At 38.6% G+C, this 16,404-nt stretch overlaps 1 protein-coding gene and 1 long non-coding RNA gene across 14 annotated transcripts in view; one reads left to right on the top strand and one right to left on the bottom strand.

Moving 5' to 3' along the window:
- LOC116690900 (uncharacterized) overlaps positions 1-1,538 on the bottom strand; it is a 10,062-nt gene extending 8,524 nt beyond the window's left edge. The window contains exon 1 of the long non-coding RNA XR_004332386.1: positions 1,442-1,538. This is a non-coding gene — a long non-coding RNA (uncharacterized LOC116690900). The remainder of the gene's footprint in view (positions 1-1,441) is intronic.
- Positions 1-16,404, top strand: part of syngap1b (synaptic Ras GTPase activating protein 1b) — a 146,115-nt gene that overhangs the window by 60,178 nt on the left and 69,533 nt on the right. For all 13 annotated transcript variants that reach the window (XM_032518083.1, XM_032518082.1, XM_032518084.1 and 10 more), the window contains one exon: positions 4,256-4,361. In XM_032518083.1, the coding sequence (XP_032373974.1) occupies positions 4,256-4,361 (106 nt within the window). The remainder of the gene's footprint in view (positions 1-4,255; positions 4,362-16,404) is intronic.

Here is a 16,404-nt window from a genome sequence, read left to right as displayed (position 1 = left end):
CCTGTTCAGTGGAAGGCTGCTCCTTCCCAAGTGTAGGACCAGCAGACTCAAGGACTCTTTTGTCCCTCATGCCATCAGACTGTACAACTCCTCACTCTGGGGGAGGAGGAAATAGGGCGGAGAGGACAGTACATACCCACACACACCTGGACTTGCATAAATACCCGGACACTTTAACACTTGACTCAACACTGACACTTTGACTCATAATTTATGGTAAATGTCTTTTTATGTATTTTTATAGCCAAAGGTTCTTATTGTTATTATTATTATTACTATTATTATAATTGTTGTTATTGTTATCTTTATACTGTCTTCCATACTGTATTCTTGCTAAAACTGATGCTGGAAATTAATTAATAAAGAGAAAGTCTAAATCCAACCTCAGCGATTAACATTTCGGAATTTTTGAACAAAAACCTGAGCATTATAAGCTTCGTAAAGGCAGAATATGTGGCAGAGCTGTTGTACTAGATTGCATATGTGTACCTATTGAAGTGATGTAGGAAGTGTGTTATCACTTTATAAAGTTAAATCAGGAGATTTCATTTAGAGGGAACAATCAATTTTTATTCAAGTGCATGATAAAACAAATTTGAAAAGAGTATTTGGCGATTAGACCCCATCGTGACGTGGGATATTTAGGGGGTTAGTGATGTCGAGATATGTCCGCCCTGGGGTCTAGACGCTGGTAGTGTTGGTTGGTGGAGAGAGTTGCTGAAGAGCTGGATGATGAAATGTGGAGCAGGACTGGGCGTTGATATGATGAAGACTGGAGGTGAAGGGGCGAAGGAGTGCTGAACGACCGCTGACAGCAGCAGAGAGAATAACGGTTTTTAAAGTTTGACAGCAAGGATATGATTGACTTAGAGAGATTGTGGCAAGATCTGGTTGGTGCTCTTAGAGTGAGCGGCTACAGAGTAGAAGCTGGCGGCGGCGAGAAAGGCAGGGAGAGATGACAATGAACAAGCTTCATTTGTTGCAGCAAAGCTTCATTTTGTCCACCTGAAGAGACCAATATTGACTCTCCTTTTTATATCTGCTTTTGTCTTAACCAACTCCTGAGCCAAAAATATCCAGGGTTTTAAATAGCTTCACATGGACTCTCTTTCCTATCTTGTCTGCTGCCGTTTGGTGCTGCTCGCGTACAGTGGGCCAGATGTAGCTACATTTGCTAATGTAGTGTTTCCAGCGCCATGGCCAACCCGCAGAAAGGGCACGAGGAGTTTAACAGCTGCTGGAATGAAATGTGAACTCTGAGTCTGAGACTCTTTGATTTCTTCCAATAACTGTAATATTGCATGGCTGCTTAATCTATAACGTTTAATGATTTTGTGTTCACTCCACTGACAAAGTGTGATCCTTGTGGCAAAAAGTCTTTTCAGCTTGCCCTATCTTCATCTTGCTCGGATTAGTGCTGCTATTTCCCCAGGAGGCATACACGAGGAAACCCACTTGCAGCTGGTCTACACCTGCTTTTAAGAGGCGGAGAATTTCCCCTGCTGAATAGAGGCACACTCTTGCTGGCAGTCTGTGTAAATACCGTGGAATATGTGGCTCAGCATAAATTCTTTCAGGAAGACTCAACTTTTAATCGATGCTCTTCTAAATCAAATCAGCTGTTATCCAAATAATCATACATTTTATCATGCTGTATATAACTTTTGCATTTCTCTCCTGATTGAAATGTAGCTCAGCGTAAATTCTTTCAGGAAGACCTAACCATTAATTGATGCACTCCTAAATCAATTCAGCTGTTATCCAAATAAATATATATTATATCATGCTGTGTAACCGTCGCATATCTGCAACTTCTGATTGGAACGTATCCCAGTGTAAATCCCTCAGGAAGACATCACTCTTAATCATAGCTGCACCTAACAAAATCAGCTGGTGGAGGCGTTCACGATCCTGCTAAACCAATCAGAATCGTTACACAAATGGCAAGTCTAATCGCCGAAGACTTTGCACATTTTATTTGAGCTGTACAGTAGATCTGTACAATACATTTTATTTGCATATCTGCAAACATGTCTCTCCTGATTGAAATGTAATTAGGTGCATTTTACGTGCATCTTTCCACCTTTTTGGGTGGAGCTCCCACTTTCCCCATGACCCCCCCTCCCAAAAAAGCATATTGAAAAGGCAACATGTGGCAGGCAATCTGCAATTTTACCCAAGTGCGCCCTGTTTTTATATAGCCCGTATCGGTTAAGGAAGTCATTGCAAACAATTGATATATCTAGCCCATTGTGTTCATCTGGCCTTGTTTGCTGAAAGTAGCTGCCTGATGTTGCTGCTGCTGCTGCAGCTGGAAACTAGGTTGATAATAGCAACAGGCCATAAAACAAATCAGCTAAAACCAGAATCAAAATCAGCTTTAATGGCCAAGTATGTACACATACTGTACATACAATATAATTTGACTCCAGCTTTAATGCACATAGACAGACATAGACCTATGGCTAAATACTAGGACAACAAAGCTGAACAAGGTAAATCCAACAACATTTATCTAATCTAATGTATAATTGGCTACTATGTACAGGTGTGTGTGTGTGTGTGTGTGTGTGTGTGTGTGTGTATGTATGTATGTATGTGTGTGTGTGTGTATATATATATATATATATATATATATATATATATATATATATATATATATATATATATATATATATATATATATATATATATATATATATATATATATATATATATATATGATGCGAAATTCAAAGGGTGCTGGAACATATATGGGATAATGAGATGTGGGATAAAAGAAGATTAAATGCTAGTTTATGAGGCACACCTAGCTAAAACTAACGCAGTTTAATACATCAGCCCAGCTCTCATCTGTCAGTCACATCACAGTGTGTTATTTTGAAAGGAAACTCATGAAGTTCTGTAATTTCTTTGTGTATTTCTTGGTGTTCTGGGGCCCAGTGCCAGCAAAGTACTAGCTTTGGTGTTCAGTCAAGATTTATAGGTCTGTGCTTAACAGTATATGCTGTATTTTCGGAGTGTGACTGTGTTTCCAAAGAACCAGTGTTTGTGATTAGTGTGGCACCTCCTCCCATTTGTTTTCCCTCAAGTCTCACTTTTATGAATTCAGGGACTGTGGGGCCAAATGTAGCAGAGCTGTGAAATGTGGGGTTATCTTTCTATTTATATGAAGAAAAAAAAAAAATCTCTTTACTTTTTGCTTTCAATTTTCAGTTCCTCCATATCAGACATAATGTATGATACAATGCATAGCTGTGGAGGATTATGTATTCTAGCTGTGTCTCTTCTTACCGGATAAGCCATTCTTGCTTCACTTTCCTTGAATGATGTGCTACGACTTTGAAGAATAAGATGGAACTGGTAGCCTGTGGGTTGTATGTGACCCCACATTAACTTTGAATTTATTTCTTGGATAAATTTGATCAGTGTTAGAAAAATTATGATACATACATTTTCTCTGATTATTATTACAACTATTTGCATAATTATACCATATTATAGTGATCACTCTAAACAAGATAACCATGGAGCAATCGTCTGTCCTTGTGAAAGGCACCGGATGTTTCTGGGGGCAGAGCAGGCGGAGGAGATTCCCAGACCGAATGAGATAAACTGACATTGACTTTGTTATGACTTTGTATTAACATCCACTTTGTATAAATAAGCAGCTGGTTTTCTGTAGTGTGGAAACTGTCTCCTTGTGTTCACAAGTAAAAATTAGCTTTGATATAACTTCAGTGGTCTCTGTCTATTCTTGAGAATGTAATTAGTCTATGAATCGACTTGATTGCTTTTGGTGGTTGCTGTGATCGATGGTTTATCAGTTCATTCATGGTTTTGGGATTTTGACCGTCACCTGTTGTACATCTCTTGGGCATTTGGTTGTCTGCTATGAGTCATTTTAATAATTTCAATCTGTTCTTTAAAAAAAAAAAGAAAAGTCTTCTGACCATAAAATGCAAAGTTAAATTTCGCCCTCAGCGGTTAGGCTAACAGTCAAATTAGTCAAACAGTATTGCGTTATTTTAATTTTTTTTAATCATCACAGCGTGAATACAGTTAAAAGGACAAAGAGTTTATCTTGTGTGTTCATAAGTTGTACAGTCATGGTTGTGTGTGTTTGTGTACTAACCTTGTGTGCTCTCTCTCTCTCTCTCTCTCTCTCTCTCTCTCTCTCTCTCTCTCTCTCTCTCTCTCTCTCTCTCTCTCTCTCTCTCTCTCTCTCTCTCTCTCTCTCTCTCTCTCGGCGCAGGTACACCCTTTGCTGATGCGCGAGAGGCGCTCAGAGTCTCACAGGAACAAGCTACTGCGGCGGACAGTAAGCGTTCCTGTTGAGGGAAGGCACCATCCCGAGATGGGTGAGCAGACAAACCTTTAAACAGCTTTACTGTAAATCCAAAGTGTTCTTATCGAGTTCCAACCAACAGTTATTGTCTTTTTTGTCTCACTTTAAAAACATCTCAAATCCCATTAAATACATTTAGGACACTCTCAAACGTGGCAGCCTGAAGTATGTGCTTGACGTTACAGAACCATTTTTTGGGTGGTGCCCTGGATGTGTCTCAACTTTATTTCCGCTTTTCTTCCTTCTTGTCCATTGTAATTTAAAAAAACAAAAAAAACATCACCTGTATTGCTTTTGGTCAGCTTTCTTATAATAATAGGACAGTTGCATAGCAACGACAATGATGTAAAGCTCTTTTGCATCCTTTGAGCCATTACTTTCTGTGTTACAGTAGCAAAGCTCACAGCAGCGCTCTACCTCTGAGCGGAGATAAAAGCATCCCATCTGATACAGGCTTACAGCAGCTGTTTTCTTTCTACCGAGCTATTCTTGTGTGAGGATGGGTGATTGATCAGTTATCTTGCTTTGAAATGAAATGAAGGTATTGGTACCTTGATAACCATGCATATGATCTTTTGAGTTCTCTGTCTCTTTATTTCCTCCTCAATCTATAAAGAAGTTTTATTTTCTCACTCTTCTTTCTCATTTTCCTCTCTGCTTTTATGTGGCTGCGTTGTCCTCTCAAACTCTCCTCTGACTCGGTGAAACTGACCCTCTGATAGCTGCCTTCCTCAGTTTGTTTTGCCTGACTCAGTCTCTCTGGGCCCTCTACAAATGTCCCGCTCAGTTTCTCCCTCTTCCTTTACCCTCCACCTCTCCATTTTACTCAGCTATTTTAAGGGCCTCCCTTGTGACGTCCTCTGTCTATGATTCTGCCGTTGCTGCCACCTCAGCCGTTGTGCTGATTCAACTGGATAAATATTCCCCTCAGTTTTCATATGAGTGGCTCTCTGCGCTCGAAGCAGTCAAGCACTGACACATCAGTTGACATGTGCTGACAAAGCAATGCCAGTTTATATAGCCAAGTGTGTTGTAAATGCATATGATAGAATGCTATGCTACAGGCTATAATGCATTGACATCATTATGGACCATCTGTCCACCCAACACCCATTTGCTTTATTGCCAAGAATTAGATGAGGAGATTGATACAAGTCTATAAAGCTACCTTAAGTAACTGGTTAGCTTAATTTAGCAAATACTGGAAACGGAGAACTGTTCGCCTGGCTCTCTTTCAGAGGCATCAATATCTGCATGCTTAATGTTGAACTTTTAGTTGCTGCATGTTATTAAAACATATCTGTGTGCGCCAGAAGGGAAACTTAGAAGGGAGAGGTGAAGTGGTAAGTCTCAGGCTGTCTGTCTTGATTTAGATAATTTGATTCCGCGTGCATTGAGGCTATTCATATACTTCTAAATTAGTCTTCCATTGAGCATGTTTTGGAAACATTTAGGACCATTCATTCCTTTCCAAAATAATGAATGAATTGTGTCTATCACCAAGTAGATTCAGTAGATTTAAATTCTGTCCGTTCAGAATATTTCCATGTTCTGAGAGACGATTAAACTCCAGCTACTGCAGCTGCCAAACACTGTTGTGACAACATTAATACGTCACCCTTGATTCATCATTCATCAGAGGGGTAAAAGCCTGCATTTTTCACAAGATATTGATAAATGGAGACATTTGACAACAATCCCAGCTGGATGCCTGATGTAGTGACACACTCCGATGGAAGATATTGGCCTCTACGTTCAATATGCGATTAGTCAAAAACAAAATCCCTCAATAGGTTTTTCACTCTTACTTCACTGTCAATTTGTAACAAAACAAGCTATGCAGATGCATTCATTTTGCTCCTTCTTTCACTTCTCTGTACCTTTTAAAGTAAAAAAAAAAAAACATTTTAAGTTGAGGAGGCAATTATCGCATAATGGAGACATTAGTTTTGCTGGATAATTACAGTGCAGCCTAAGCATTTTATGCAAATACAAGGCTTAATTAACCTATCATGATTGTGACAGGTGGAAATGACTTTTCTTAGCTAGGCAAAAACTAATTTCTTCCTCTTGTGTTTGTTTTATGTTTGGTTGCAAACTACTAAGCATTAATTATATTAAAAAATGACTACCTTAGTACTCATTGTATGAGATTACTCTATTTCTGAGTGATCAAAATCAAGATGTCACATTACGTTTGTTGTAGTGCTTCAGTTCAGGTGTACAATGGATTTAATTGCATGGAGATTACAGTTCAACTGATAATGGATTTCTGAGGCTGATTCCATATTTAGTATTCATCTGATAATGATCAATTTACTGATATTTAAGTTTACTTTTTTTAATAACAAGCACATAACTTGAACAACAATTTTGACGAGGAGTCACAAGATTTTTTGTTATTACAGAATTGTGCCAAAGAATATATTCTGCAGAATATTTTACAGTTCAACAATAGATATTGTCATAAAAAGAGGACAGTTCTCTCACTTTTCCCTTCATTGGTTATATGGCCAACTGTATTGTAACGTGAGGATCTGGACAGCTGGATGCAAGTTGAGGACACTTTCCAACTATTTCCATAGGATTATGAGATCCTATCCTTCATATTTCAATACAAGTTGTTGGTATTAGATTCGTAGTGGGCAAACAGAAAGAAAGCATTCACATTCCCCCCCCTCTCTCCCTCATTAACCTCTCCCGAAAGTGATGTGATAATCCCCACTAATGAATTTGGTCTTTAATGTTTTGTGTTCAAATTGTAAATTGACTTCATCTAAGTCTGCTCTGTTATAAGAGGAACCTTATTATCTGAATGACTTAGCCGCAAGGACAAAAAATTGCAGCACTACCAAGCTGATTGGTAGTTAATTTCGGCTGAACAGTTTTTCAGCAACAGTGGTTTAAACATACGGGACTTCTCATTTTGTCCTTGTAGGTCTCCCTTATTCCTTCAGCCACCTCAGCTTAGCAGACAGTCGTGATAAAGCAGGCTCAACTGAGCATTTGTTCCAGTGCCTTTTACAACGTGTGACCTTCATACAATATGTTGCAGTTTATTTCTGCAGGGTTGCGGCATTCTGAGCATACGGCACCTTTTTTTTTTTAAATTTTTGCTTTTACAAATTGTTCAAGAGTTATGTAAATAAGACACTATCAGCATGGATACTAGATTTTGAACCTCCTCCTAACCCTATACTGTCAGTCTCCCCATCCAGCATGTTTTATTCTGTCTCACCACACAGTCTTTACCCCGTTCCCTCCCTGCTCCACAGTCCTTACACCATCCCACTCCACTGATTAATTGCGTTAGCTGTACATTTTAAAAATGATTTGTATTTTGTGAAATGCTGCGTAATGTGAAATAATGTCTGTGTGTGTATTGTGTTTATTGTGATGTTGTAAATTGTATTGTCACACCAGGAAGAATAGCTTTTAGCTTATGATCCAAAAGAAAAACTCACCCACTGCTACGTGTTCCCTCCAAAAAAGAGGAGAATAAAACAATGACATTATAAATTAAAGACAGAAACAAGGTGTTAGACTTTCCACTGTTAGTTTTAAGATGAGTATCATAAGTCATTTCACTCTGTCATCCCAGGAAGACTTAAACATAAGAATATAGATGATTTCTCTGCATAATTTTGGTTTCTGTCTTTTAAGGCAAACAGAGGGAGAATGAGGTACAAAAAAAGCAACCACATTGTATCAGATGCGTTATCGACTTATTCACAGTTTGAATTTTCTTTCCCGGAATACATGTAGACTTGGGTCTGACCTATGGCTTGGAGACACATTGAATTAAGTTAAATCTCTGTTTTTTCATGATATGTAAAATGTTTACATTGTAAAACCGAGTTATAACATCAAGCAGAAAAAGGTTATTTTAAGGCAAAAACATAGAGATAGACAGCTGTCTTGAGTCACAAACTAAATCCTCATGGTGAATAGTTGCACTATATATACAGCGTGTGTGTGTGTGTGTGTGTGTGTGTGTGTGTGTGTGTGTGTGTGGTGAGTGTGTTGTGTATTGTGTTGTGTTTAATATATATAATACATACAATACGTACAAACGTACATAGGCACTACTGGTCAAAAGTTTGGGGTCACATAGAAATTTCAATTGCACTCCATTGTAGACAGAATACAAGCTGAGGTCGTTGCATTGTTTTTTTAACCAGGGCAGCAGTTTTCAGATTACATTTGTGCTTGCATAATGCAAAAGGGTTCTTCAATATTTTTCTAGTTAGTTTTTAAAAGGATATCAGATTAGTAAACAGAATGTGCTTTTGGAACTTGGATGAATGGTTGCTAATGGGTTTGTGTGTGGTGTGTGTTTGTGTGTGGTGGTGTGGTGTGTTTGTGTGTGTGTTTGTGAAAGTGTGTGTGAAAGTGGTGGTGTGTTTGGTGGTGTGATTAATATATATATATATTATATATATCTCTCCACCCAGCAACAATTTATGGGACGTTTTGTGGTGTGCTACCTAGTCCTTTTGTATTGATTTTAACTTTAACATCTGTGAGAATGAGAAACAGGAAAAAGACAATGCACACTAACATGAGCTCTCGGTTTTAGTTTGTTTACAAGATATCTTCTCTAGTATAGAGACGTGCAGTCTGTCCCTACCTGCTGTGTAGCTAACGCTAGCTAGCATCGGTCTACAGATATCACGCTGATGTCAAACAGCAGGGCCAGATAAATTATAAACTGTTCTAATCTAATCTGTCTAGAAACTGATTATTAAACTAGTTCCCTGTGCTCTACATAGCTGGAGCATTTATAGCTGTGTGATTATTTTTTTTAAATATGCATACCAATGACAGCCTTTCAAGTGGAGCCAATGTTTTATTATTCTTGCTTAACTGTCTTGCATCCCACATCTGATCATTGTTTTGTCAAAATAGAACAAAAATATTCCACTTCTGTCTGAGCTTTGCAGCTTCAAGGGCAATAACACAATTTTATTTTGCTGGATTTTGCAGAGTTGCAGACCAAACTGCTGAGGCATGAATGTATAGATAGCACCTAAGTGTTGATTTGAGAACTTTGCACATCTGGATTTATGGATTTTTTTATGTTTTTCCCTCTGTGATGCACTGGTCTTCACTGGAATCCATTGAAAAAGGAAAATACAACCCTTACAAACGTGCAAGCCTACATAGGGTGCATGTTTGATACTTTTAATTTTAAGTATTGCTGCAGTATCACCTTAAAGTGATGCATGTGTTTGTGAGTGCATATGTGTTTTTGCTTCTTCATGTTTGTGTGTTGTTTTTTCTGTGGTAATACCTGGTATTACCTATAATATCCGAAAATGACAAACGTGGTACCTACAGAATGAAATATCAAAGCAGGCAGGACACTCAAAATGCCATTATTGGATCCTGTCCTATCTGTCAGTGCACCAACTCTATGCTGCTAACCTGACAGAAGTCCGTGCTGTGTTCGGACCTAGAATTCACTACTAAATTTCTGTTGATGAGTGAGCCTTACATACATATAGACTCAACGCTGATTTTGAGTACTTCGCTACAGTTGACCTTTTGCGTCTGTGATCGTCATGTGCAGTAAAATTAGCACAACCAGCAATCTGCACAATTCTTTTCTTGTTAAATCAACTCAAGCTGAGCTGAGCTCTGAGCTGAGCCTTCTCTCATGGATTTCAAGGGTCTTAGCGAAAGCTGAAAAACTGTCAGGTTGTAAGTGTAGTTCAGTTTTTATTCTGATTTCAAACAATCTGAAAAACCTGATTGATTTATTACAGTTTTTTCCAAGTGCTTACACGCGTTTTCTGAAAAAAACTATGTCCCCTTTTTTTCAAAACTCTACACGCAATTCCCAAAACTGCACACACAAAATGCAAAATACTTCACATCTCCTTCAAAATGAAACAATACACAGCTACTATCTTTAGTTGATCACATGATGAATAAGTGTGGCCCAGATGGCTCTCCTTCCTTCTCTTCTTCCCTCCTCCTCCTCCTTCTCCTCCTCGTTGTCATCCCGTCTCTCCCACCTCGTCCCCTTACTCTCTGTCTATTGTTGGCATCCATTGGTCAAAACAGGTAATCTGACCTTTGACCTATGAATAGGCCTATACTAAAGCAGGGATTGGTAAGCGTAATGTGTTTGCACATGTGAGGAGTGTGTGTGCCAAAATCCAGTCAGTATCTGGTGTTAGGTTAGGTGTAGGGTTAGGGTTCATCAGTGAAGAGAACACCTCTCCAGAGTGCCGGAGGCCATCGAATGTGAGCATTTGCCCACTCAAGTCGGTTACGACGACGAGAGATTAACCCTAACCATAACACAAGATACTGACTGGTTTTCTGACACCCCCCAATACAGTAAATCTACACATTTTAGAGTGGCATTTTATTGTGGCCATCCTAAGGCACATCTGTGCAATAATCTTGCTGTCTAATCAGCATCTTGATATGCCACACCTATGAGGTGGATGGATTATCTCGGCAAAGGAGAAGTGCTCACTAATACAGATTTAGACAGACTTTTGAACAATTTTTTTGTTGTTGTATAATTTTGTGTAGCATTTTGACTGGTTGTGTTTGAAAAGGGAAAGCAAGTCACTTCCTGTTAGATTTTTGTGTGTTAGGTAGACAATTGTGTGTAATGTTTTCTAAAAAAGGGTTTTATGCAATTGAAAACTGAGTTAAAGGCTGGTGGGTAGTTTTGCACTTTGAGTAAGAGGTTTCAAAAATTGTGGGACATGAAAGGATTTTGTGTGTAACCAGTTAAAAAAAAAAGTCACAAGGGGACAGTTTGAAAGATTTTTTTCTGCCTTTTTAGTATTACACTGTATCACGAAAAAATGCTGGATTAAAAAAGCAAAAGTACAGTCTATTGCTATGTGATACAGACCGGGATAATTAGCTGCTTCAGTGTCTTGCTCAACGATAAGAGTTCATTTAAAGTGTTATGACAATAGAGTCATTTTGCGCCATTGTGAGCTGGAGTAGCAGTGTTACTTTGCAAGGTGACAAGTTTATAAAGCTTGTGATTCAGTCCCTTGGAAAAGTGAAAGTCTGTCCCTAAGATGCCCGGGCTTGTGCTGCATCATCTCCCTGTCTTGCCTTTGGAACTGCGAATGAATACAAATAGTTTGCTACGCTGTTGTGTTCGGCTTTTGATGAACGTGGACACAGAGGCCTGCTGAAAATCTATGCAGTACTTTACGAAGCTGCATGTCCGCTGGCTTTGACCAATAGACCTAGTAATACTGCACTTTGCTAGCTGGTTTTACATGTACTGATTATTTCACTGAGTTGCATATTTTAGCTTATGCAAACAATGACTCATTATCATACTGAAAATCATAGAGAGTTGCCTCTCGGAATCAAAGGCTTGGTGTCACTTGACTAAAATGAATAAAATGATGAGTTATTGGATAACTGTCAGAAAGAATGACAAGATCTTTGTATTCTTTGTTCCTTTTTACCAATGACTCTCCACAGGTTTGAGACAGTTAAATCAAAGAAAAAGTACCAAACTGTTTATATATAATATGAAGCTAACCAAAGAATGAGCATCTACAGTATATTTCTAACATCTTTGACTTTGTGTGTGTGTGTGTGTGTGTGTGTGTGTGTGTGTGTGTGTGTGTGTGTGTGTGTGTGTGTGTGTGTGTGTGTGTGTGTGTGTGTGTGTGTGTGTGTGTGTGTGTGTGTGTGTGTGTGTCCACATTTTGATTTGGAATCTGCCTGAAGGTTTCAAATATAAAATGGTTGTATGCTTATGATTATGGCTTGAATTAACTAATAGTTGATAGAGCCACCTGAGTCATCTTGCCTTCTAATTGCACCACAAATGTGCCGTTCCTCTTCCACCTCCGGATGATTTGTAATAACTTTGCTCGTTTCCTCTAGCACCATCATCAGGTCAGAATTTCAAATTAAACTAAACTAAGATGGTGAAACATTATACCTGTTTATCAGCATGTTAGAATTTAGTTTGTCTTGTTTTTCATAGTATGTATAAATAAAAATAGGACCTGAGCTGACACTCAAACTCAACTGATGCTAACTACAGACACTTGCAGCTTTTGGAATGTCTGTATAACTATCTAAATAAGCTGGGAGGGACTTGTTGTAGGAGAGTTGTAGTCTATTCAAGTGGAAATTTAGCCATAGGGTATGAAATTCTTATTGTGAAATACTTTAGATGTATTCCTTAGGTGTGGAAAACGTTACTAAACAACTTTATTCACCTAAGCATCAAAGGCTGAAACTCAGAATCGAGGAGTCTTAAGGAACATTGCGAGGGCAGAGCTTTACATTTGAACATCCAAGGTCTTTCTCAGTTGAGACGAGATATCAGTCCTCTGGTGTTTGGGTGGGTGGTTACTGTCAGATGGAGCGACATGAAGTCTTTCTGACATTAGAAAACAGCCAAAGATGAAGGCATTTCTGATATTTTAGACAGTACCTTCTGTCCACCTGGGTGATAATCAGTTCTTCTTCACTTCTTTCTTGATTGTGTTGCTCACGTAATATCGCAGGGCACTCTTAACAACACCCTGCACTGAGACTTTTATGCAAAACGATATGTAACTGGAATGATTATGTAACAGGAAATGTCTTTCTGAGTGATGTACCTCGTGGGCTGGTGTGACATAACGGACAGCTATATTATCATACCTTAACAACATGCATAAAGTGAAAAATAGCGAGAGAAAGCAAATAGCCCAGCCTCGTTTTGAGTGACAGTTGGCCACCAGCTCATTGCATACGAAGGTCTTTAGCTCTCCAACACTGCAGTACTTAGTCAGCTTCAGGTGCTGTAGTCAGCTTACACACACACACACACACACACACACACACACACACTCTGAGCATCCCTCCGGCTCTAAAGTCCATGTGGACAACTTCTATCTGCCATGCTACGATGAGAGAATTTAAAGCCTCTGAAAGGGTCACTCACCAAATGCTACTTCTCTTCAAGGTGTTCGAAACAGATGATTTCAGAGCAGTCCACCTGTGTTTGATGTGTTTAGGCTGCATACATCATTAGTGTAAAGTAGCCATATATCTATATAGTGTTATATATATATATATATATATATATATATATATATATATATATATATATATATATTATCTGCATTCATTAGTTTTCTATTAATCTTCCAGGTATGTGTCTTGATGGCGTTGGCACAGAGAGATGCTGACAGTTTCATTGCAACGCTTTGCTCACTGATCTTCACAGTGCATGAATATCACTGATCTGCAAGCTCAATGATCAATTAAATGCTGGTGATCTACACCAGTGATTCTCCACCAGGAGTGCTTGTACCCAAGGGGGAACTATTACAAAAAATGGGATTTGGTTAAAAAAAAGAAAAGAATTTCCTCATAAAACAAAAATAGGTTTACTTATACAATAGAAAGTAAACGACAAGCTACAATGTGCTGACTGCCGCCCATCCATCTGAGACAGTCCTAACACCTTAACACCACCTGCTGTGATTGAGCGTTTCATCAACTATGTCTTCATGACACTTTCAGTCAGACATCAAATGCCTGCACATATGCCACATCAAACCACATCCCCTCATTTGACAAGTTCCCCTCCATACATTCTCTCATACAGCTGGTTAATATGTTTCTCCCCCAGGACTCAAAGTAGTCAGCATCAAACACCAGACAAGATGGCATTTTCTCATTGCAGTTTTCTTCTTTTATAGTTTTAGCTAAGTAACAACCTGCTTTATACGGAGTTACACACATTTACACCTGGCAGATGGTAAGAACAACCAGTCTTTTACTATTGGGCCCTTCACAGCTCTTCAGGCAGAGTTTTGGGGTGAAGTGTGATGTTCAGGCTCATCGCAACAATAGCTGCAGGTGTCGGAGCGTGTCTCATTCACTGCCCTATATTTTACCCAAATGTTCTGTCTTTTCCACACATTCAGACCTACAGAGTGTGTGTTAGCGTATTATGAGTGAGAGATCGAAGTGCATTGCATAAAAAGTATGTAAATTGGTCTGAAATGTGTAAATACAATATTGTAGAGCCTCTCAACTGATGCTGGATGTTAGTCCAGCCTGTATATTGCCAACATTAGAAGCCATTAGTTTGTAGTACAGTTTTTTTCAGTCATGTCGTAATATATTGGCAACTGCTGTTGCTACAGTTTTAATCATAATATCTCCCTAATGTTCCTCATCAAAAGCTTCATCCAACACAAACACTATGCTATATCAAATGAAAGCACACTGTGAGACCTTTTCAGTGCCAAAATGACACAACTGAAATAATGACCCGTAGGTTATTATTAAAAGGAAACTGAAAGGCGTTACAGTTAAAGTGTGGTTTTGGTCTTTTGGCACTGGGCAAAGCATCGTGGGTAGAGCATGCTAACAACATGTAAGTCAAAATGGCTAGGAGAAAAGAATGGCCAAACATTTAAAAAAAATACTGTATGTTTTACAGCAGAGAAGGTTTTAAGGATTTTGATAGAAGATGAATATATAATAGCAGTGCGCATAATGTAGCTCCAAATCCTGATGTGTATTGGATGCACGGTTGTGTCGAGCATCAAAGAAACAAAACATCGGCACTCGTTTTTTTTTTTCTTTGATGGAAAATGAACCAGATTTATAATAGATGATCTTGGTAGAAAGGTACCTTCTTTTATACTTTTCTCTCTCAACATTAGCATGCTAACAGCCTGACCATGCTAGGAACATGATCACATTATTTTCAGTAGCGTTTCTAGCCTTAGATGAATGAAAAAGGTTAATATTCCTAGTAAATGATTAAGCCTCTAGATTCAGAATGTTATTTTAAAACCTAAGAGCATAAATTAGTCAGAATGAGCTGTGGCTTTGGTTAAATTTAACATATGAATACTATAATGAGTAGCTTGTAATGCATACATGCCATGTACCCTACACAAAAAAAGCATAAATGATATGCAAGAAGATACTAATATTAACACATTTAATGTCCGGATGAAGGAGAAGTACTGGGCCTCTTGTCAGTAAAAAAAAAAATGGAATGAGAACTACCAAGAGTCAGACAGGTTGAAAATAGTTTATATTAATAATTATATAAAGATAATATATGAAATTTTAAATAGGCCAGTAGATTACCTCCTTGCCTGACAGAGCCGACAGCAAAAAACCATTGTTGGACCCTGACTGCATGAACACAGTTCAAACAGAGAAGCACTGGAGACTCATCAAGAAAAGATGGTTGTAAAATAGCTTTAATTTATGAATATCTGTCCTCTGGCCTCGATAGAAACCAGCAACCAGCAAACGTGTAAGCCCAAAGCTCTTTTCTAACCTTTAGCTTTCTGCCAGCTCCCAGCAACGCATACGCTACCCAGGTGTTAGCGCCGTGGAGCAACAATAAAGAAGAGCGATGCACAAAGACACCAAGGAACAGCAACCTTGATAGAGCTGCTGGCCAGTTAGCAATACAGCCACCTTGACAAAAGAGTAAAAATAGACTTGAGGAAGCTGTAGAAAAAGGGCTTGGACAAGGTAATCAGCATAGCAACAGCAGTTAATATTGCTTGCTTTAGAGGGTTTGTTAATGGAGACGTCAGTTCCAGCTCTGTGACAGAAAGTTGAAATGGTGTTACTCGTGATAATTTGGACTGTTGTCACAGCCAAGGAGCTCCAAGGTTTGGGGATAAGATGATAGTGGAATAATTGTCTGCCAAGTTTTAGATTGTGTCCTTTCCTCAGTTTCATCTCTTTTCCCCATATGTTATTTAAGGGTACATTAAGGTGAAATTGTCTTTGCCATTTTTAAAGTAAATTTCCAAAACCCTCCTCACTTTGGAATAATTACCTGAATCATCACATATCTCAATATCAATATCTCTAGTGATGATTTACTGATATAAATACTATATTCTATACACCCTCCAAAATTATAAATGCAACAAACGCAACACAAAAGGCTTATTTCTCTCAAATGTTGTTCTCAAATCTGTCTAAATCTGTGTTAGTGAGCACTTTTTACATTACATGACAGGTCATTTAGCTGACGCTTTTATCCAAAGTGACTTCCAATTAAGTGCTTT

The sequence above is a fragment of the Etheostoma spectabile genome, chromosome 6 (assembly GCF_008692095.1).
Source record: "Etheostoma spectabile isolate EspeVRDwgs_2016 chromosome 6, UIUC_Espe_1.0, whole genome shotgun sequence".
NCBI lineage: Eukaryota > Metazoa > Chordata > Actinopteri > Perciformes > Percidae > Etheostoma > Etheostoma spectabile.
Note: the sequence above shows the minus strand (reverse complement) of the source record. Positions and strands in the feature narration are given on the sequence as shown.